At 41.6% G+C, this 24,188-nt stretch overlaps 1 protein-coding gene and 1 non-coding gene across 13 annotated transcripts in view; both read left to right on the forward strand.

The window, feature by feature from the left end:
• Positions 1-24,188, forward strand: part of ABLIM1 (actin binding LIM protein 1) — a 333,243-nt gene that overhangs the window by 303,904 nt on the left and 5,151 nt on the right. For 11 of the 12 annotated variants that reach the window (XM_023511749.1, XM_023511747.1, XM_023511750.1 and 8 more), the window contains 7 exons: positions 455-490; positions 2,335-2,464; positions 14,545-14,592; positions 17,719-17,865; positions 20,060-20,151; positions 21,406-21,505; positions 23,365-23,429. In XM_023511749.1, coding sequence (XP_023367517.1) covers positions 455-490; positions 2,335-2,464; positions 14,545-14,592; positions 17,719-17,865; positions 20,060-20,151; positions 21,406-21,505; positions 23,365-23,429 — 618 coding nt within the window. Of the gene's footprint in view, positions 1-454; positions 491-2,334; positions 2,465-12,732; positions 12,838-14,544; positions 14,593-17,718; positions 17,866-20,059; positions 20,152-21,405; positions 21,506-23,364; positions 23,430-24,188 lie in introns of all 12 variants that reach the window. The other variant, XM_003787146.3, reaches the window with a different exon arrangement.
• Positions 8,123-8,229, forward strand: LOC111724326. The gene has a single exon (XR_002772642.1). It is a non-coding gene; the product is annotated as a U6 spliceosomal RNA (small nuclear RNA).

Here is a 24,188-nt window from a genome sequence, read left to right on the forward strand (position 1 = left end):
CATCACAGCTCACAGCAACCTCCAACTCCTGGGCTCAAACGAGTCTCCTTCCTCCACCTCCCAAGTATCTGGGACCACACGCGCCCACCACAACACCCAGCTATTTTTGGGTTGCACCTGTCATTGTTGTTTTGGCAGGCCCATGCTGGATTCAGACCCGTCACCTTAGTTGTATGTGGCTGGCGCCTTAGCCTCTTGAGCCATAGGCTCTGAGCCTAAAACGTGATTCTTAAGCAGAGATGTGCACCAGAATCTCTCAGGAACTTTCTCTGAGGTTTCCTTTGTGAGCCCCACGGCAGACTTCCTAAATCACAGGTTGGGGGAATGGGCAAGAAGTGCGGACATGTGTATTTGGGGCAGTGTCTCCAGCTGATTCCAGTAAGCAACTCTGATTAAAACTGGTAAATAGTTAACGAACATCTTTGTGACATTAAATTCTCCCTTATTCTTCTAGTCTCCGAGGACTTTGTCCCCTACTCCATCAGCAGAAGTAAGTACCATTTCTGACCATTTTAATGGGCAAAATTTGAGAGTTTCTAGAATTTTTGAAAAAAAGACGTACAAGGGAACAGAAGAACTGCATGTGGGGTTCTGCTGGCCAGAGAGATTCCTCATGGGTAAGAAAAGACTGTCAGACGCAGAAAAGACTGACTTACGCAATAAGTTTATTTTAAAGTAGAAGTAAAAATGGTTTCATGCTGATGGAGCCTGCACCTCGAAGTGGCAGAAATGTGTCTGTCTGTAGGTATTGAAGCCCCTTGTCCCAGTGTGTCTGCCCTTGTCTATAATCAGTTGATCTGAATCCTAACATATTAGCCAACAGCGGTCATAGTGTATTCTGTCAGCAGAGCCATTTTCCTAAGAGGTTACTCTGCTTCATCTAACAGCTCAATCATCTGGTCTTAAAGCCAAGCAGCTTTTGGGATATTCTTTATAAAACTGGACTGATCCTAGGGAATCTCTGTCATTCAAAATAGTAAAAATTCTGTAATATTTTGATGTTTGTGCCCAAGTACTATGATTCGTTAATTTCCAACAGTATGCTGGTAATTTACAACTGAAATTATGAAGAATGAACTTCTATTATTGACCAGTTGATCGCAAGGTTGAAGCACATTATTTGGTGCCTTTCTGTTTTTCTTTATTGTTACAGCCAACTAGGAGCAAGCCAGCTTCCTGGCCATTTGCTCTCAGAGTCTACAAAGCTGTGGTTACTGAGGTTTTAATTTAGCGATTATTTGTGTATTCTTTCAAATGTTTTACTGTGTTAGTAGAAACTCTGCAGAACAACAAATTCCTAAAATGTGAAATATCCTTTATCCTCTCCTGGGACTATGAACTTTCAGCAGTTTTACATTGTGTTTGCGTACGTGTGGTTTTCTTTTTTTTTTTTTTTTTTTTTGCAGTTTTTGGCCAGGGCCAGGTTTGAACCCGCCACCTCCCATATATTGGGCCGGCGCCCTACTCCTTTGAGTCATAGGTGCCGCTCGGTTTCTTGTTCTTATTACGTAATATAACCTTTCCCAGGTTTGGATGTAGGTGACATGTTAGTAGTGCTATCATACTACATTAAATTCACATGTCATGATTTCCTAATTATGCGCCAATTTATTGAGGTAAATCAATTAGGTAATACAAATTTTTGCCTTTGTGAATGATAGTAGTATAAAATTCTTCGAATCAATCATTCCTTTTGAAGATCATTTTTAATGATTTTCTTGGAATATGTTCCCCAAGGTGAGAAGTAGATAGTGGCTTTCAGGCAACGACCAACTTGTTCTCCAGGAGAATCAATTTAAAATGTCACTGGACAGTGCAGGTTGGTGGGCAGAACAAGGGGTGAAGTTAGAATCGGGAGGCTGGTTCTAAAGTGGGCCATGCCCGTGCCAGCTACACCCCTCCACACACAGGGCTCTTAACCTGCTTGGAACCTTGTGTCTATGTTAGTGGGGAAGGGAGGTGAGGCCCTGGGGTCCACTGATCCTTATTACTAAGCAGATCTGATGGGCAGGCAAACACACCCCTAACACTGAGAAGCACAATACCAACATGGTCATCGGAATTACGACCTCTTATCCCAGAGCTCTATCCTTACCTGAGCTGATAACTTCACATTTCAAAATTGTAATAAATGAAAGTACTGTGGATTTCCAACAAAACATCCGCAGAATATGCATTTGCATGTGTATTTGTGGAGTATGGTCCTAAAAGAGCCACCTGAACAGGTAGACGGGATAGTTCCTTGGCAGCATTGTGGAAACTCGGTTCTGCTCGGAAATGATAATATAGCCCAAATGTGTCTAATGTTCATGCTTTCTCAAACTTTGTGTCCAGGGATACCAGGATGTTCGGGATCGGATGATCCACCGGTCCACCAGCCAGGGCTCCATCAACTCCCCCGTCTACAGCCGCCACAGTTACACTCCGACCACGTCACGCTCTCCCCAGCATTTCCACAGACCTGGTAAGGCGGCTGTTCCTGGATTCATTCTGTAATCCGCTGTATCTCTGTGTGATGTCTCATGTCATTGACAACATGCTGAAAACTCTACTACCAAATAGTTCTACCTCTCTTCCAGAACACAATGAAAACTGGCATCCAACTATATTTCATTCTGTCTTTTCTTGAAGTACCATTTTATGGCTATGCTTGTTACGATATATTGAATAATTGCATTTTGACAGCGTACTACCGGAAGCAAGGGAGGTTTTATTTTTAATTTTTTTAAGAGTTGACAAAAATCTCATCACTTTGAGACTTAAAATGAAGATCTCCAAGAAGAAATATTCAGAGCCTATCCGCATCACCTAAAATCCAGTATTAGCCATTTGTTGAGGATTTATTGTTTCCCTCGTCCAGGCACGTGGTGTTACTGAGCATGCCTGGTGAAGAACCTTCTAGAAAGAGGCCTCAGGGTTGTGCTTGATAACTTTTAAGATCTCTTCCAACATTAAGTTTTCAAATCAGACTTAGAAAACATAAAAACATCAGAGATGTCCTCCAGTAGAGAATGCCACAGATTAGGGGATGTTAGTGGACATTCCTCTGGTGAGAATTTAGTCCCTGTGGCTGTAAGTGAGTGTCCCCTATGGAGTGGGAGAAGCATGGAGGTCCCAGCACAGATTTAAGATTCCCTGAGAAATAGATTCACAGACAAGACTGTGACTCTGAGCAAGCTTGGTGGGGATGATGTCCACCTGGGAAGACTTCATTTTAAGCTTCTTGCTTCTGGGCAAGTTGATGAGAGCAAACCTAGCCATGTGCTAACCTGTATTATAAAAATGTACACAAGGGTGGTGCCTGTGGCTCAAAGGAGTTGGGTGCTGGCCCCATATACCAGAGGTGGTGGGTTCAAACCCAGCCCCGGCAAAAAAAAAAGAAAAAAAGTACATAAAATGTAAAACCGAAGGAAACTGACAGACTGAAATAGCTACAGTCTTTTCTTTAAAACTATGGATTTACTACTGTGGAGAATTGAAACCGTTTGATCCTTCAGTATTGTGTCCTTTTCTCTCGGCTTATAAATATTTACTCAGTATTTATTGGATTATGTTCAATGAAAGTTTTTAGAAATTTTCTTCATTTCTTTTTCTTTTTTTTAAATTTAACACTATATCCATTTTATTCAAGACCTGAACATAGGTCTTGATTTAAACCCTTGTCCGTCTGGGTGATAGGAAATCTTTTATGCTGTTAACCTGCCTCTGTACCTATGCCAAGGTCACTGAGACACCCAGCCATGGAGTTGTCGGAATGGCAGAGGGTTCTGGAGAAACTGTGGTCCCAGAGACCCCTGAATAGTGGAGAACGTGGTCATTCAGCAACACGTGTTCCCCACAAAACTTATGTCCTTATTGAAAAAGCTTTTATATATTCTGATTGTGGTTTCAAAGCCAATAGGCTTTAAAACAGTCTTGTCTCTGTTTACAATATATTACACATATAGATATGATGTCAGTTATTAGGCTTTATAATTTTTTTTGAGGTCTACCCTTCTAAAGTGAAGCCGGCAGTATTCTGACATCATACTTGTGATCCACATAGAACACCCCAGAGTTTTAGATGGTGTCAGCCCCCAGGTCTGGGTTTAATGGTCCACTAGTGAATTTCCGAAAGTCCAGTGCTACCACGGTACAATTCTCAGGATCAATGCTTTGCCTTCAGGGAACACAAACAGGTTTTCCTTCTGTATAGGTAAAATAAAATTAAACTTCCATTGGGATAAGTTTGCAGCTTAAAAAAAATAATCTGACCCTTACCTATAAATTCTTATTTTTAAATTTCTTGAAATGATTATCAAGTCGTTTTACGTGCATTTCCGAGGGTTCTGTTTTGTTGCTTTTCAAAATTATCGATTGTTAAATGTCTAAATGATGTGCCTGGTACTGGCCCGATGGTATCCGGCATCATCCTGACAGAGAGTGTCCTGGTGACTGTTCCTTTTCACCAAAGCCATTTATTCTCAGAGAGTGACTGGGTACCCTCCTGAGCCAGTTGTCCAGTTCTCCCCACTGGGCCTCACCCTCAGCAGGTGCATTCCTAACCCTCTTCCTTCCTCCTTTTCCAGACTCCCGATTAACGCTCTTTATTTTTCCCTCCCCCTGGAACAATGGCACCGTCCCTGCTCCTGTGTTAATTCCTGTTCTTCTTTTCTGTCTCCACCGTGCCCTGCCCCTGACTCCTCGCTGCACAGAGCTTTTGTCTCCTGGTGTGCAGAGGTTGTCCCACCTGCGCACCAGCAGCCTCAGCCCCACCCACAGCGACTCCCGCCCCAACCCCCCCTTCCGACACCACTTCATTCCCCATATCAAAGGTAAGGAGGCAGGTTTCTCCAGGCAGCACCCTGCATAGTGGAGATTTATTAGCACCCCCGAAGGCTAATAAGGTGTATCTCCAAGGGTTAGCACCAAGCTTCTAACCTCTCAGCATGCCTGCGTGTGTCGTAACCATTCCCAAGGGTTGTCTTAGAACTGGCATAGCTCTCTCAGGAGGAATATGTCATTTCTAAGTGCTCTAGATGAAGAAACAGGAAGTACTTTAGACCATAAGATTTAGTATCTACCACTTGAAAAAATATACACAGGAGAACCTCCATACTTGCCCACCGCCCTGCATTGACCACCTCCTCAGGTGGGTGTAATCTTCACGGACCGGCCGTGCACGACCTGTGTGTATCAGTGCAGTAGGCCGAGCTCCTTAGGCTGACCACCTCTGTAAATTGGCAGTTTGCTGCAGTCTGCTAGGTGGTCACCTTACAGAGGTGCTACTGTATTATGTATTATTATTTTGTTTTTGTATGTGTCAAAAACAAGATATAATATGTAACTGGGGCTTCCTGGGTTTAATTTATGTTACGTCTCAGCAAAACACAACAGTATTTTGTAACGAATATCCCAAAGTTGTCTTCATGGTGATAAACCACTTAGCTATGTTAACACGGCTGGGCAGCATAAAAAGATCTATGGGAACGTAACAAACTCCGCTCTTTGAGCCAACTCCGGGAGCAGTCCTCTGCTGATTGTCCTAACTCCGTCCTGGGGGATGATAATGGAGAGGCTTTGCCTGCTGTCTTCTGTTCCTGCATCACATTTTTGCCCCGTCGCCTTCAGCATCCCATTGTTGGTGAAGATTCTGTGGCCATCCCCAGGTGGGGCTCTCCATGTTGGGGGACCCAAGAGTCCCGGAGAGGCCACAAAGGGGCCATAATTTAAAATAAGCATGAGCTCCCGGAGAGATGCTGACTTTTTCTGTAGTCTCAATGTGAAGCAAATTAACCAATAAAAATAGCTGCGGGAGGGAGGAGGAGGCATCACAGATGTTATCACGGGATTCAAAGCCTGGACTCAAGTGTTCCCATCACCACCGCTTCCCCTGAGAAGCCCAGATGATGGTCCTGCTTACTGAATTTCCACTGTCTGTCAACCCAAGCTTTTCTCTTTTGCCTTGGATTTTTGCGCACCAAAGCCCTAAAAGGTAGATGCACTGTACTTATCAGCGTTCAGTTCTTTCAGAAACTTGCTATTTCAGCGTTTTCCTACATTTTGAAAATAATCTCACTGGCATGCTCATTGAAGACACACACTATTGGCTGTGAGCAAATTTTTCAGTAGCTGCGGTACAGCCCTTTCTAAAATTCTTGACAGATCACTTACAATTATTTCTCTGATACTTCAGAGAAAGTTCAGAAAATCATAAAGAAATTATTTCTTAAAACTTCGATCATGTCTATGTTAAAGGAGACTTTATTATAGCAGCCCTTGGCCGAATTAAGATTTGGGTTATTTTTACCATTCAAGAGAAAACACATTTTTTTTTTATTCATTAAAATGTAAGCTTCCTCCTTTTGGTTATTTTATGTTAGAAAGAAAACTGCCATGGGCCCTGTTGTGTTACGCAGTTTGTACAAATAACACATCAGGAAGTGTCACCGTCTAGCAACACCCCATGTCGTGGGTGGCCATGTGGGGAGATGGGAAGCTTGGGGACGCTGGACTCTCGGGCTTGACTTGAGTTCTGTCACTTGCTAGCTGTGTGACCCTGGGTGGCTTACTAATCCTTCTGAGTGCCAGTTGCCTCATTTACCAATCCGGAAGGATGAGGCTGATCTCCCAGGTCATTAGGATGTGTGCAGTGAAGTGTCGTGGTGTGGCCCCCCCTTGGTCAGTGTGGTGTGACCCCCCTCGGTCAGCGTGGTGTTCTCACACGATGTTGGACTACACTGTTCCTCGTGCCCTTCCTTGTGAGGTCAGCTCTGTGGCAAGACCAAGAAGCAGGGGCCTGGTTAAAGAGCTGGCTCACAGCCAGGCTGTGGCCACACCCAGCCCAGCCCTCAGGCCTTCTCCTCCTAGAAATGTCATTCCCATTAAAGGCGTGTGTTTCAGTATAAATATTCACTAAGTGTAGTTTTTAAAGCAAACTTTTATCCTCTACCTCTTTTCAACCAGCAAATTGCATTCTTACAGAGGCTAAGACAAAGAAACAACTTGCAATCATTTAAATTGCAAAATTAATAATCTTTTACTTTTCAATAAAAATATAAAATGGTTATGAAAATTATCTCACCTCTGTGCACCTACATGGTACTTTATTAAAAACGTAGGTATACTTTTTTTTTCTGTTTTCAGTCTAAATTTGAAGTTTTTGATGCCATCAAATATTTTGGGTTTAAATTCTATGAAAAGCCTTAGGCCAAAAGTAATTAGAGTAACCCTGAACTTATAAAAAAGTCTCCCATTTTCTTTTTACTAGAAATATTCATATGAAATAGTCTACAAAATATAATGGACACAATCAGATGACTTGTTGCTTACCAAAAAAAAATAAATCATGGAGAATTTGTACCTGAAAGATTTTTGCTTTAAAACCCTAATATATTTGGCTCAGTAACAATTCTCCAAGGAGCAACTTCTTAGCTATTTTGACAAACAGGCATGTGCATTTAATGGGAGGCCTCTTCAGCACTTAGAAATTTCAGAAGAGGGAACCTATGGCCGTTTGAGAAACACATCCAAGATATTTTCAATGTAAGCAATGTCTCCCAGGGTTTTCTCTGGCCCTTCATTTACTTACACGGGAGCTTGTCTTGGGATCTTGGAGGAGTTCATTTTTAAAAATGAATGTTAGCTGGGGAGCTTGACCCAAGGTAGGATGTTCTTCTAAGGAAGGCCTGGCCGCTCTGGCAGTGAGAAGCCCAGCCTCCATTGTACAAATCCACTTCCTGGTCCTTGCTTCCCATGCATGTGGCCCAGACCCCAGGTTCACTGTGCTGAAGTTGCCTGCATGGGTGTAAAGCTGAGATGCATGGCCCGTTAGCTTCTCTACCCATTTTCTGTAACATCCATCTTGTTTGGGGATGTGTTTTTATTTCTGTTCTCTGAGATTCCTTGCGGCCTCATTCTGTATTAGTATGTCATTGGGCCATTTGGACAACTTTCTGCCTAGCGATTTGCAAAACCCATTTGCACTTTGTTTTGACCTTGGTTTGTGAAGTGTTTGCTAAGCTTCTCTTCCTTCCCCTTTGAAATACAGCTAGACGTTACGTTCTGTGTCCGTGAAGTAGAAATTCGATTTGTGAGCAGGAAGGCTACATATATCAGCATGTCTTTGAAGGGAATATTTCCTGGGCTCGCTTCAGCAGCACATATACTAAAGTTGGAACGATACACAGAAGATTAGCATGGTCCCTGAGCAAGGATAACAAGCAAATTCGTGAAGCGTTCCACATTTTGGGAGTAGGGCACTGGCCCCATATACTGGAGGTGGCAGGTTCAAACCCAGCCCCCAGCCAAAAAAAAAGGAATATTTCCTGTTTGGCCACAAATACGAGTTGCTATGATGCAAGTGTGTATTTGACACTTGCTAAAGGAAACAGTAACTCTTACTGATGTTTTAGACAAGTACAAGCAATCGTGAAACCATCTCAAAATTCCGGATGCCGCCAACTTATGTTAAGGTCTCCTCGAGATAATTTATTTATATTTTAGGATATAAGTACTTCAAGTCCAAAAAGCTAGGCAGTGTTCCAGCAGGTTGCCACAATAGAACTGTCACCTCCGTTTCTAGTCCTTTGTCTTAGAGTTTGTCACTTGTGCTCTCATGGTACCAAAAAGAAGAATGTAAGTGAAGACAAACCGTGTTAATGTGTTATGTAGGTGAGGCTCCTCTGAGTCAGTCTTCTCCCCAGAACTAAACAAAAATGGCTCATATGAAGGGAAAAAAGTAATTATGAAGGCCAGAATTATAGCTAAGTTTACTAACAGCGTAGGGTGGCCGAATCCAAGGGCTTATTTAAAACAACACAATAGCTTTGGTTGTGATGCATACGCTATCATATTTCATATGTATGTTTATGTAAGTGTATATTTCACACAATATCTGGCTGGGCATGGTGACTTGGACCTGTAATCCCAGTGCTTTGGGAGGCCAAGGCAGGAGGATCGTGTGAGGCCAGGAGTTTGAGTCCAGCTTGGGCAACATAACAAGCCCCATCTCCTTCAAAATAATCAAAAAAATTTTAAATCGTTTTGGAGGCTGATAGATAATGATGATGATAAAAATACCTCCCAAATAGGATATCTCCTGTAAGGCATCATACATAGCTTTGTCTAAATAATGAACTAAGCAAACAACTTCTCAGGGTCCTTATCAGTTATTTTCTGTGAGGTTGAGTGGAAAGAGACATTATATAAAGACAGCCTGTGTAAATTAAAAAAGAGAAGAGGCCCCTTCCTGAAAACTTTTCTTTTTCTCTTAAAAATGCCAAAAATGCATCATGCCTTTGGTATTTCCAGGGCTAAGAATTTGGCACCTAGTCCAAGGCCTTTTAAACCTCTGTGATATGTGAAAGTCATTGTGTGCAGGATCTCAGAGACAGGTGCCTTCTTGAATCTCTATTTACCTGGTGTTTTAAAATGCTTTCTTTTAAATGATTATAGAGTTATATTTACTTGCAAAGACTTGAATATACTAGTTTTTTTTTTTTTCTTTTAACAACTAGAGAGGTCAATAGCTAAAGATAAGCAGCCAAATAAAAAACCACACCCCATCGGTGACAGTATTCAGCCTGAATTCACCCCTCAGGAATTCAGATAGCTACTCACTTCGTAGCCTCTGTGGTCTTGAGCCATATCCAAGGAATGACGAGCTTTTTCTGCCACTGGCAGCAGAGAATCTTGCTGATAGGAAGATTTTATTACTTGGACAAACTCCTAATTCTAGTAGCCTTCATGTCCTGTATATGCAGGTACTTTTGTGTGTGCATGATACTGGCTGAAAATTATCCAAACAAATGTAATGGAGTCTCATCCAATTGGGTGTTGGAACTAAGACCTGGGAGCTTTCCCCGAAGCATCTGATGTTCCCAAGGACAGCAGGGTTAGAGGTGAAAGAACAAAGGCAGGCAGCCGGCACTCCAGGGACCCAGGAAGGGTCTTCCAAAGACACCCTAAAGCAAGACAAGACCACTAAGACCCCTTAGCCTTTCTTTTGAGAAAAGACCACATGAATCATTCTGGTTTTTCAATTATGGAATACTCCTGTCAGTCATTTCTAAGGTCTGTACAATTAAAGAATTTTTCTTACGCTAAACAATTAGAGCTACCAAAGATCAACCCTGATGGGAAAGTTATAAAGGGGCACTATTGTGATCTTAGTGCGTATACAGCGCGTCCTCGATGCTGTCAGTAGGTTCTTAGAAACTGTGACTTTGAACTAAATGACATTGTATAAAAACCATTTTTTTTCTTGTCAACAATATTAAAAATGGTGTTATTTGGGGGACCTGCTGTAGTTCATTTTGCTTAAAGTTGAAGTTTCCAAGAACCTCTCAGCTTTAAGTGAAGACTTACTCCCTGACAACTGGCTTCCTTTGATTAAGAGATCAGAGAAAGGAGATGGTTAATCCTGCAAGGGTCCTTGTAAATTAGGTCAGCAAATAGCTATGGAATTAATTAGTTGCCCTACCTCAGTCATTCAGTTGCAGGCATTTATTAAGCACTTATTCCTGGCCAGCGACACACTAGTGATGGTCAATGAGGCTGAGTTCTAAACAGGTTGAAAACACTGTTCCCTTCTAGATGCAAACCACAACCTTCCCTCCTCTGCTTTATTTCACCCATGTTTTTTATGCTCATTTTTTAAGACACCAACTAGTTACTTTTCTTTAGGAGAGTGATGGTCAATGAGATAACAATTTAATAAATCAGCTTGCTAATAGATCAGTAGTTTGAGGTGAAGCTTCAGAATTTTTAGAAACTAACATCTGACTTCAATAAAAAAGTCAACATTGTAACATAGTTAGAGTCGGATGGTAAACTGACTCTTGAGGGGAAAAAAACAAAAGTTTCAGAACACCAGTGACCAAAAGCCTGGAATCTAAATTTGACTCAGTTTGACGAACCTAGATCCAATATTTGGAGTACCTTACTGCCCATGTAATGCAGGTCTGTACTCTGGTTACCCCAAAATATACATATTGAGAAATTAAAACTCTACTAAACATATTTTAAAAATCTAACTGTTGACATCTTTCATACTTCGCTAGCAAGATTTAGGACAATTTGACTTGAAGGAATTTGGTAGAGTTCTATTTTCTGATGATCTATGATTTATATAAAATTGTTGACATTAATAGGTAAATAAATGGGACTTTATCACAATTAAGAACTTTTGTGCTTCACAGGACATCATCAAAAAAGTTAAAAGACAGCCTATGAAATAGGGGAACATATTGGCAGATCATTTATTTGGTAAGGGAGTTGTATCCAGAATATCAAGAACTCTAACAACTTAATAGTAAAGGTAATCAGCATTACTAATTTGGTAAATTTTGGTAGCCCTACGTCTTATGGTGTGTTCTTGGGACAAGATGTTTGTCCAAGATATAGAGTAGGAAGACAATTTAGGCCAGTAATTTTCTAAATTTGCCCCAACATCCATTCATCCCCGCTGTCCTCCTGGTCGGAACAGAGCGCTGGTGGCTATGGTGACACTTAAGGCTTTGGTGGCCAAGCTGTCTCCTCCAGCTCATCTCTCTTCCCTCCTCCAAGAATACTGTGCTATCCAGCCACAGTGGCTGGGCCTGTTTCCGTGCACCAGACCCTTCCGCACCCTCCTTTCTCATGATGTCCCAGGCCTCTGGAGCGTGGGCCTTTCCACTGTCTACCTCCCCACCTGGTGAGCTTGAGTTTTGATGCCCAGCTCAGTATAACAACATTTTCTCTCTGTGTAGCTTTCCTGAAGAACTGATGACACCGTCATCTGAGTCTCTTAACAGTTTTATTATAATACCTCTGAAAAGCAAGTACTTGGTATTGCATATATTAATCTGAAGTCTGTCTCCTTAGATAAACTCAGAGCCCCCTGAGGGCAGGGACTATACCCCATTCATCTCCCTGTTCCTCGGTGGCAGTCTCCCTATTGGACTGAGCTGGGCATCAGTCCTGAAGCTCACAAGGTGGGGAGGCAGACATGGAAAGGCCCACACCCAGAGGCCTGGGACATCAGGAGGAAGGAGGGAACCAGCCCACCTGGTTCCCACAATCCCTCCATGCTCAACCATAGCAGGTGGTCACCAAATGTCACTGAACTATTAGCCTGGGTGGAGCCTCATCGTTGAGGAGAAGAGTGGGGAGAGGCATAACTGGTCCCAAAATACGAGGCAGAAAGGGGTCTGACTGTCGCATGTATTTCAAAGTGAGGAAACTGGAAACATGTGCTGCGGTGAAGGCCTTGGTGTTCCTAAGGGGAAGGCCTGGGTGACCACACGGGTCCCCAGACTGAGCCTTTGGATCAGAGACATATGTTCTGATTGCCAGCCTCTGCCCTCATGCCTGGGAGTGACCGTCTTTGGGTTTGCATCGCGCACCCCTCCACCTGCTTGGGATTTAACCATCTGACAGCTGATCCTGAATCACACGCCTTCCATCCCTCCTGGTGTCCCCGCCATGGGGTCAGTTTGCTGCTAGCTCCCGCCTTCACCGCATGCTGTGGGGCTGACACACCTCCCGCCAGCCGCTTACAACCCAGCTCCACTTGAACTCACTTCTCTCTTCTGCAAAACTAACCTGATGTCACCTTCGCAAGCCAAGTGGATGAATTGAATTTGTTTCTTCTGTCTCTCCTCTCCGATGAGCCTCCTTTTGGTCGTTGTTTTGAATTTTGATTATGCTTGCTTGGTTTCCTTTGTTTCTCTCCCTTCTCTCATTTTGTTTTCTCCATTCTTCTCATTGGAGGCAATGAGCCGTCCAGCGGCCGGAACTCCCCTCTCCCTTACCGGCCAGACAGCCGCCCTCTAACTCCAACTTACGCTCAGGCCCCTAAACATTTCCATGTTCCAGGTAGGAGCTGACACGGTCTGTGTCTCGCTGTCCTGTCACAGTGTAGAATGTAGCCTTGTAATTCGTCTGTCTCATCTTTCATGCTCTGAGTTGGGATGCACGTGGTCCACAAACCCTAAATTGCAGGATCTGACCTTGAGGGCCTTTCCAAAGTCTTGTTTGTGAGATGTCAGGAGAACACTGAAGGTTTATGTTTTCTCAAAAATTTTTGAAGAGGGTGGGAGACAGAAGGTACAGGAGAGGGCTTTGATTGTTTTGCTTTTTTTTAAATTAAAATTTTAATTTTACCTCTCTGCTAGTGCCTTCTAAGATGTCCCTCTGATGGTTTGGTGTCATTGACTAATTAGCATAATGACAATCTACTTATCTTCCCATCCTCAAGACTGAGCTACAGTGTCACCTAAGAATATTGTTAAATTTCCCTTTTGTGTCCAATATGGAGACTCTTTTCATTGCCTTTTTTTTTTTTCCAGAGAGGTATAAAATTGGGTGGCCTTTCTGTAGTAGACTGACGAGTTACTCCATAGCCCATGAAGATATCTTGCAATTTAGGCCTGGTGCCACAAGCTTTGCTCAGAAGTCGACAAGCATTTGCTGTCACAGAACAAATAGTAATTTGCCATCAGAAACTAGAATAATCAGAGCCCATCAATATCTTCATGTTTAGCATCGATTGAGTTTGTAGAAGCAGTATTAGCCATCAGAGATCAAGCTATGACTTTTCCATCAAGAGTTCCTTGTTTTCCTTCTTTTAGCTGCTGAAAGTAGTTTGATAAATGACCTATTATGTTAACACAGGTATATATATTTGGAACCCATAGTCATTTTATCTTTTTCTTTCTACATTTACCTAATAAAACAGGAAAGTTCACTAAGATTTGTACCACTCACTGAGCTGGGACTGCCCTTTTTTACAAGTTTCATTGAATTTTGGTAATCAGTGTTCTATTTTTGAAATTTTTCCCATGAAGAATACCATACAAGGTATAGGCCCAAGATTCTGGGGAAGCAGAAGCCTTTTGAAATTTCCTTAGTATTTGCAGTTAAAGTGAAATGGGGGCATAATCAAATGGGGTCCCGTGTAAATATATGTGTAGTATTTAGCCTCCTTTCTTTTTCTTTCTTTCTTGTGTTTTTTTTTTTCAATTCAGCTTATGCAAATCAGGATTTTGTTGAACATCCGGTCAACATAGCCCGCTAACCTTGCATTTAAGAAGTACTTATATGTTTAAAAAAGTTACTCTTAACTTTTCAACATTGCTTTCCACTGTTCCACTCATCAGTTGAAAAGTAAATTGAGCCACTGGTATTACTGGGGGCTCAATTTCTAGACAGTAGCAATTTGGGGATTTTCCCCAAACTGGTTATGTCTTCTTCGCCATCAGAGTAGCCCACTGCTTGCATTTCTTCCTGTTTTAATCCCACCTTTCAGTGAAGTGTGTATTTGAAATAAATGGCTCATGAATTAATTACATCTCTATATAGCCTAAGATGTATTACAAAGGCTTCCATATCACTTGTCTGTAGTAAGCCGCTCATTTCTGTAGTAGTCTTTGCTTCCAATACGCTCAGTCTTTGTAATACAGAAGTTAACTTTGCTAATTTTTGTTCAAGAGTCTTCAGTGTGGTTTGCCCCCGGGTTGATCTGTTTATCCCATCAGCGAACTGGTTCCCATAATCACACACCTTTGCTTTTCATTTCCACAGATCAAGGGATCAACATTTACCGAAAACCACCCATCTACAAACAGCATGGTAAAACCTGCTTTCCTCCGCCTAGCTTTTAAATAGCAGAGTCAGCTGAACTTCTCTGTGCTGTCCTGAAAGGCTCACCTCCTGCTGCTTTTGAGAATCAGACTGGTTGCCCCGCTTATTATGCTTTTCTGGTTTGCTGAGATGCAAAGATTGTAGAATTGATTTTCTTGGGTGGAGAACACTTCGCTTGATTAGGAAGCTGCTAGCCCATTCCTGGTCCCATCAAACCATGTATCATTTCATTCCTAGGGAAGGGAAGTATTGGTCACATAACAACTCACAGACATCCCAATAAGATTTGTTTTTTTGTCATCAAATAATTTAACCAATCTCTAAAATGATTTTGATGAGCTTATAATTAATTAGTTTGACTAATCAAAACTAATTAAAACCAACCACAGAGAAAAATTAATTTAACTGAGCCTACATCACCTTGGCTGTTCAGGTCCTCAGTCCCTTACACGGTGTGGAGACATCTGTGTGGTGAAGTGGACGGGGCACAGGTGGCATGGAGATGAGTGGATGTCATCTCTCTGAGTCTCAGTTTTCCCATCTGTAAAAACCAGTTAGTTAGATTACCAGTTGGTCTCAGAAATTCCCACAAACTAACAGTCATGATAATGGATTTATAATTATTTTCCTTTTCTGGGAATACAAATTCTTTTAACACAGGAAATCACATTACTTTATGTAAATCACATTTTCCTCCACCATTATTAAGTCCCAATGTATTTGTCTCCCACAAATCTTTGTGAATAGAAAGCCAAAACTGGTCTTCAGGTGATTTCAGAAAACAATACACAAGTTATGCCAGGAAATTTGAAGGCTGCCTTCAGAATCCAGTAGACAGTAAAGATTCCTTAAGAATTAGAATGCCATTGAAAACAAAGTTGAAAATGCCCAAGGAAAAAATGTTTAGGCCAAAATCCTACGGAGATTAAAAAGTAGGTCTCATAATGGTTCTAAAGCTATGATTTTTTTTCTTCTCTTTTTTTTAACGGTTTTACACGATGTGCTTGCTTTTTAAGTTTGTTAACATTGTTTTGTTTTTGCTTTTTATGGTTTAATGTCTTCCCATACTCATTAACATGTGAATGTTTAACTACTGACTTCACCAATTCTAATGCGTAAGTACTGTTTGTTGGAGGTCGTGCTTTTTTTGTTGTTAATTGAAGAACAGGATTCCCAGACTGCATCAGTTTAGAGACTTTTAGAGATACTAAAAATCTTTAGGCCCCTCCTTTCTGAACACAGATAATTAGTAAGGATTTAAGGAGACGGAATAAGGTTAGATTATTACTTATTTGGAAGGGATTCATTGGCTGCTTTTTGTGATACTTACTTTGCATTCTTTACTTCAGTCTGTTGTAATTGAGAACAACCCAGCCAGAGCAGCACTTTCCAAAAGATACCCTGCAAATAGCTATCTCATACCAGAGAAAGAGATGTTACACCCCAAACTAGTGTCTGTGCCCTCATGCATCTGGGAAAGGCTAGGCAGATTTAACTAAAATCCCTTTTCTTTTTTTTAATGGTGGCTCAGAACTTCTCAGTCTCCCATATGCTATCATTTTGTCCACCTTTAAGAAGGGGATTTAATATGTAGTTCTTTCCAAGCTGAAATGTTTTTCTCCTGAGGTTAGGGATTCAGCGAAACACTGTTCCATGTCTGGCCAAGACTGTCCCCCTTATTATGGCCCCTTATTGGGCCAACTTCATTAAGTCCTTTGAGCAAATTGAGATAAGAGGTTACTAGGAGAATGGAAGAATTGGAGCTTAAGATTCAAACATTTATTTCCAGATTTTAAAATACATGAACCCAGGGGAAAAAATTGTTTTTAACTTAAAGCATTATAAATACATTTTGAAATGTCTGGTAACATCCCAGGCTAGTTTGCAAAATTAGCCAGAATCAGGGACTGACCCTTCAGACTGGTTTGTTGCTGTTAGTTTGGCTTTTGTTTTAAAATCGGATGGCTCACCTGAGTACACAGACCCTTGAATAAAACAATGAGTGGGTATGGCAAACATAAGTCAAAATGCTAAATTCCTGCAAGCAGAAAGTGGATTTTCCCATTTCCATTTCTCCTAGTACTCCAGGTCTCATATATAGTATGAAAGGATTAAAACGAACTGGCCCAATATATTTGTGGCTCCTTGCCCAAAGATGCAAAGCCAGCCAACACTCTAACAATTAACAGCTATGGTCAAGTACAGCATTATGCTTTTAACTTAGCTCTTAAATTTCAAATAACCACAGTAGGAGACCATTGTCCAATGAAACTTTCTGTGATGATGGAAATATTCTCCATCTGTACCGTCCAGTACAGTAGCCACTAATTACATATGACTTCCAAACACTTGAAATACAGCTATTAGAACCAGGCATGATGGCACACACCTCTAATCCCAGGTACTCAGGAGACTGAGGTGGGACGATCATTTGAGCCCAGGAGTTCAAATCTAGCCTGAGCAAAATAATAAGACCTCATCTTTTTTTTTTCTTTTATTTTAAGACAGTGTCACTTTGTCACCCTGGGTAGAGTGCTGTGGTGTCATAGCTCACAGTAATCTCCAACTCTGGGGTTCAAGTGATCTTGTCTCAGTTTTTCTATTTTTAGTAGAGATGGACGTCTCACTTTTGCCCAGGCTAGTCTTGAACTTCTGAGCTCAAGCAATCCACCTGCCTCAGCCTCCCAGAGTGCTAGGATTACAGGCGTGAGCCACTGCACCCAGCCAAAACCTCATCCTTTAAAAAAAAAAAAAAGAAAGAAAAAAATACAGCTAGTGCAAAAGAGGAACTGAATTTTAATTTTATTACATTTTTTTGTTTTGTTAATTTTATTTATTTAAATTTAAATAGTTACATTAGCTAGTATTAGATAGCTCTACTCCAAAATAAGGTTTTTCAGATGTAGAACAGATGTTGAATGTAGCTTTGCTTCTGACATAGATGAAAACTAGTTGTCATAGACATCTCTGAATGAGTGGGGAAAGTTGATAATGATGATAGGTAGAACTTTCTGGAATTGAAACTTTTGCCAGAGAACAAGAAAACCATATAGGTGGGGTTGTACCACCACTGCCTCACAGACTGATAGCTAAACAACTCCTGATCCCACCTAGATGCAGCTGCCTTGGCAGCCCAGAGCAAGTCTTCAGAAGATATCATCAAGTTTTCCAAGTTCCCAGCAGCCCAGGCTCCAGACCCCAGTGAGACACCCAAGATTGAGACGGACCACTGGCCTGGTCCCCCCTCACTTGCTGGCGTAGGTACGCAACTATCACAGCTAAGTCAAATGGACAGACCGCTGAGAAGCTCAGAAGGTGCAAGGACATGTGTCCTGTCATAAAGATTTTTAAGAAAACCATACCCAGGACGTAGAATAGTGGAAAGAACTAATGTGGTATTAATTTGTGTGCAAAATGCTTAAAAATTACAAAAACACATCCACCAGAGCCTTGCTCTAACCAAACCCACTGAGAGCCAGAACTGGTCTAAAACTAATGACTTGCATGAACACTCTGCGTTATTACTGCAAAATTGGCAAGTCTTTTGAGCATTGCTGCGTCAAAGCCTCATGGCAAGAACATTGTTCCATATAATTAGAGTCGAGTGGGTGAGTTTACAGAGTGTGCGCAGAAGTGTGACTTCTTTCAGTTAAATTTGTTTTAGACCATTTCTGGGTTGTAGTTACAATTCTCTTAATACTGAAGTACTCTCACTTTTCTTGTGGAATCACAATCTCCATCACTAAAAAGGCTATAACAGAGTAGTGGATCTTCTGAGATACTACTCATGTGAATTTATGTGATTTTACATCTCTCATTTCCATGAATTCTGTGCTAAAATGCCACATTTGAGCTGTTTCATTCTTTGCTTTATGCTTTCAAATTATGTCTGTGTCTTTACTGTTTTGTCAGTAGCGAAATCACTTGGCCTAAAAAGAAATATTAGCAAACCCAGAAGCTAATACTGAAAATGTATCAAGTCAACTTTACAAAGATATGATGATCTTATCATATTTCTGTTGACACCCTAAAAGGCCTTCAATTTTCTAAAATTTCCTAATCTTCTTCATTGTGCTATTTCTCATCAAGTTATTTTCAGAATAACTTCTCCCAGCAATATAAGTAGATTTTGAAGCAATCAGTATTTATAGAAGTAGTAGAAGAAAAATCTGCCTCCTCAGTTCATTATTCACAAGTATTCCGCACATTATGCTGATGAGATTTATCTAGTTCCTGCAAACTAGTCCGTTAGTTTTTATATAAACTAAAAAGAAGAAACCCACATTGACGTTTATAATTTTAACTAAGAATCAGTCATTGGCTTTTCTCAGCCAATCCGTGCCCTTCAGGAAGTTTCTGAGGCCTTTGATGTTCCTGGTTCGGTTATGCTGCTTAATGGGAACTTCAAAGCAGCTCTGGGGAAAGGGAGAATTAAATTTTTGGTTGTGGAAATTATTATCACTATATAGTTTACAGCTCCCCTGGGTTCCAAAATGAGGAAAATTTCTGGTCCACTAGTCAGAATGATGAAAATTAAGATTGTTAGTTAAAGTTTGTTTTGATTAGATTAGTAAGCTTTCCTGTTTCCTCTCACAGCCAGATTAATCCAAGCAATTTAGGAAAAACAATGATTATCTTAATCTTCCATCCATTCCAGCAAATTCCTCCTTTCTATTCCTTGTAGAATTCCTCTATGTCCCTTTTTCAGGAAGCTTAAATATTGGACATGATTTACCATATTGTTCCAAAATAATTAATAATAATTTTCTATATTCCAAAATAATTCATAATTAATAATTTTAGCTGTATTAACACTTTTTATTTACCTACTTGTATAAAACTCTTTTGTGACCATTGTTCAAAGGATGAGAGACAGGAAACATTAGAGACTCATGTCTTGAATGAAATATAAAAAATATGCTTTTAAATGAATTTACTAATGGTAGAACTTAGTAATATAGCCTTATGAAAAGTCTAAATATTCAAAGAAAGAGGAAACTAAAAGGTTCTTAAAAGGTAAGATACCTTTTATGTGGATAGATTTGGATTCCTCTCTATTTGAAAATGGACCTCAGAAACATCAAAACGACAGCCAGAGATTCTCTTCCCACTTACTAGAATGAGCTCTGATCAGGGGTTAATGGGATGGCTTAGACTCAGTTACAATGGCAACCCCAATTCATTTGAGTAGTCTATTTGTTGGGAGGCCAAAATTCACACCTCACCTGCCTTGCTCATTGAACTGGCTGGTCACAAATGGGCCTGTGTTCTCGAGAAACCAACCAGTAGGCTGAATTGGTGGAGGGCATTTTTTCCCCTTTGTGATGTTCACTTAAAAATGTTAAAGACCGCTGCTGACCTTGCCAGCCTAACCAATTGAACACAGATGGACTAGTCCATTAAGATTTCCTTTCTGAGGGACTGATGTGAGAAGTTGTCTTTGCTGTGGAATTAGGAACTGACATGAGACGCAAATCTAGTGGCAGAGAGGAGGACGATGAGGAACTTCTGAGACGCCGACAGCTTCAAGAAGAGCAATTGATGAAGGTTTGTTTTCAAACTACCTTGCTCTGTCTTCAATCCCAGTTCCACAGGATCTATGTTTTTTGAGTAACTGCTGTATAAAGGCCACCACGACAACCGAGAGGTGGTCCCAACCCCCAAGGGCTTTCCATCTGGTAGGCATGACCGGACAGGCATCTAGGAACTGGCCTGAGGCAGGCATATGCTGGGCTCTAGAAGACGTGACACTGAGGCTGGGGGTCAGAGGGACATAGGACGTTTGGGCTTTTGTGAGAAGGAGAGCGAGACTGGGGGGCATGCATGCACTGGCGTGTGTTGAAAGGATGCTGAAGGGCCGAGTAGAGCAAGGAGGTGCATACCCAGGAAGGGAACACCTTCCTTCCCTCCTGCAGGCTCTGCTGAAGTTCTCTTGGGATTGAACATTTCTCCGGGTCTTTTTCTAGGATGCGTAAGACCTTGTATTTGTATCTGGACCAGGAGAAAAGGGGTGAAACAGACTGCAGCCAAGAGGCCCTCTTCTTACTTTCCTGCGTTAGAGACCCATCCCTTGAAAGAAATATAAGAAGTATGCTTTTAAATGAATTTACTAATGGTAGAACTCACTCTGTAAGAGCCTGCAGCATCCCAGAAGGACAGTCAATTATAAACTCTCCCACCAAGAAGGGGCTGATGAATCTCTTGAAAGGATGTCTTCTAAAGATATGGGAGATGCACGTGATGTTAGTTATACAGTAGGAAACAGTACCAAGTTGCATTTACGGTTGGGTCCGAGTTTTCCATGTGTATAGAAAGACACTAGATGGAAATAAATCAAAATGTAAATGATGGTATCCCTGAGTGGTGGATTATGGGTCACTCTTCTTCTGGATTTTCCAAAATATGTTCAGCGACCATGTGTTATGACTCTTCCTTGTTTTTAAACAAATCAGCGTAATTTCTTTTTAAAGGCTACCACCCCTAATCTCCCCTTCTTGCAGTAGAAACACACACACACCCCCTCCCAAGATCACCTGCTGGCACTTTGCGGGCAGGCAAGGGAAGGAAGCATTCTGACCCAGAGCCCAGCTTAGGGAAGTGAAGCTTCAACATTGAAAAGGCCAAGAGGGATTTAAGGTCCAAAACCGGGCCAACGTCTTGAGGAACCACCAGACTCTGGGACCACCATGCATCCAGGCCCTCCAGAGTCAGGAACTTCTTGTAGAATCTTCTAGAAAGAAACTGCAGTTCCAAAAAGTAGTTTCAGCCTTTGCTTTCATTTTTCTTCTTTCTTGTGACTAGCTTAACTCTGGCCTGGGGCAGTTGATACTGAAAGAAGAGATGGAGAGCCGGGAAAGGTCATCACTGTCAGCCAGTCGCTATGATTCTCCCATCCACTCAGGTGAGCAGCGACTGGCCACTTGTATTCCCCACGCTGACAGCCAGCTGCCCGCCTGTGAGGAGCCTGCCGGGCTGTTACAGGAGAGGCAGGACCGTGGTGATGGAACCTCCAGAGTGTTCTCCAGGAAAGGGAGTGTAGGCAACCCACTTCCCCACTTCAGGTCAACTTAGTTTATAGGCTTGTCATGGTCCTTCTGGAAGTGGGAGAGCCTTTCGAGGGTCTCGAGAACCATGAGGGGGGCAGTCCCATGCAAGTTTATAACTGGCTATCCGTCTGCCTTCTAGAACACTTGCCTCAAAGGAAATCCCATAGAGTACATGAAGAAGACATTAGTAAACTTGTGATTTTACATTCATATATTCAGTACCTGAGGTGAGGACTGGCAGTATTGTTCTGACATTTTAGGAGGAAAGATTACTCATATGCTGGGCTGAAATTGTCAGTATGTTCCCCCTGCTTCTATTTGCCATAATCAGTTCTCTCTTAACCCACAAGACTACTTCTCCTGTGTTTTAAACCAGAACATAATTTTCTCTTCCACGGGTTCCTTTTAAAGAATATAGTTTGTGTCTACTACATATAAGCACTTTTGCTAAACATTAGTTCATTTAATCTTCACAACAGCCCAGTGAAGTAGATGGATTTTTAGTTCTTGGCAGCACCAGCATTTTCTTCTCCATTTTATAGATGGGGAGACTAGTAAAGGAAGTTTAAGTAACATAACCAATGCCACACATTGCTAATAACTAGCAAAACTAGGACTTAGGAATCCAAGTGTTAGAACTCCAGAGCCCACACTCTTAACCAGAATCCTTGCCACCTGTCATGGGTGCTTCACAAGCATTGATCTTGCATTTGGTGGGTTACTAATCTTAAAAGTTCCTTCTAATTATGAGATTATGTCCCATTATATAAGAATAGCTGTGCACGGTGGCATATGCCCGTACTCCCAGCTACTCAGAAGGCTGGGATCACTTAGCTAGGAGTTTAAGCCTAGACTGGGCAACATAAAAAAAGACCTTGCTCCCCGCAAAAAAAGAAAGAGAGAGAGAAAAAAAAAGAGAAAGGAAGGAAGGAGGGAGGGAGAGAGAAAGAGAGAGAAGGAAGGAAGGAAGGAGGGAGCGAGAGAGGAAAGGGAAGGGAGGGAGGAAGGAAGGAAGAAATCTCACTATATCACAGAGATCAAGAAAGGAAAATTTCAAAAAGATCGTAAAAACAAAGATACACTAGTGTTAAGTTGCAGAACCAGAATTCAAACCCAGGTTTGCTCCTGGGTTTAAATATCTTAATGTAAACGACCAGCCATGGTTTCCATGACCCTGACAGACAGGGGACCCAAAACCAAGCCTCTCAGGAGTTCCACTGGGGCTAATCAGCACATCTTATATGGTTGGCTTCCAGGTCACTTACAGCTACAGTATCAACTGGGTCATGGGCTAACATACCCAAATGTCCCTGGATTCCAGTCTTTGCTCAGCTGTTTACAAGCTGGGGGACCTTTGGCAGGTTACTTCTCTTAGCTCCTATTTCTTCTTCTGTAAGTGGAAATAACAGTAGCATTCTTGAGGACTCAGAGAGATGATGTAGGCCGTCCCCTTAGCTACATGGCAGAGTTGTAGGAAGCGCAGCTAGCTTCCGTCCCGCCGAACTGTCTGTACTTCTGTCCCCACCCCCAGAAATATCACTACCCACCCATTCCCTGCATCCCCCAGATGTCCTGGCATTGTATGAACATGTGACTTGAATTCATTTTTTCCTAAATCATCTATTCTACAAGATAGAGGATACACTTCCAGTTTCACAAAGGAACTGAACTTCTGGTTTCCTAATAATTACTTTCTTACCTGTTTCTCCTTCAGTGTCACATATCCCGTCATCTAAAACCGCATCTCTCCCTGGCTATGGAAAAAATGGGCTGCACCGGGTAAGAGTCGCTTCAGTCACATTTCTGTGTTTATTCCCTGCTCAGTCCTGGTGGAAGTATAGGTCAGCCATCCCTAATTCAAAACTCTAAAACCCAAATTGCTCCAGAATCTGAAGCTTTCTGAGAGCTAACATGATGCCACAAGTGGAAAAGTTCACGCCTGGCCTCCTGTGACAGGTCACAGTCAAAAGACAAGCACACAACACACAGTTTATCAGCCTCCCAAAGGGAAAAGGCACCCTGGAGTTGTGCACGCCCAGATTTCCCCACACGTGCACTCCACAAGGATAGTAAATTAAAAGCTTTGTTCCACATACAAAATTACTTAAAATATTGTATAAAATTACTTTTAGGCTACATGTATAAGATGTCTGTGACATAAAAGTGAATTTATATGTTTAGACTTCGGTTCCATCCCCCCCCCCGCCCCAATATTTCATTATATATACTCTAGTGTTTCCAAATGTAAAAATAAAAAATCCAAAATCTAAAACACTTCTGATCCCCAGCATTTTGGAGAAGGAGAGTACTCAACCTGTACTGAGGTGTTATCTGACTACGTCTAACTCCTGACATCAGTGTTGGAATATGACAAAAATTATAACCTCTGATTTCCTGTTAAAGCACTTTGAGTTTGAAATCTATTGGGAGAAGGAGAAATTGCCCTTAGATAAAAGAATGGCCTGTGTAAACGTATGGGAAGACTGGATTAAGTAATTGTGTAGCAAATCGTTTTACAAGGAAGCAAGAAGTAATGAC

This window comes from Otolemur garnettii, unplaced genomic scaffold, assembly GCF_000181295.1.
Source record: "Otolemur garnettii isolate 467f Iridium unplaced genomic scaffold, OtoGar3 scaffold00021, whole genome shotgun sequence".
NCBI lineage: Eukaryota > Metazoa > Chordata > Mammalia > Primates > Galagidae > Otolemur > Otolemur garnettii.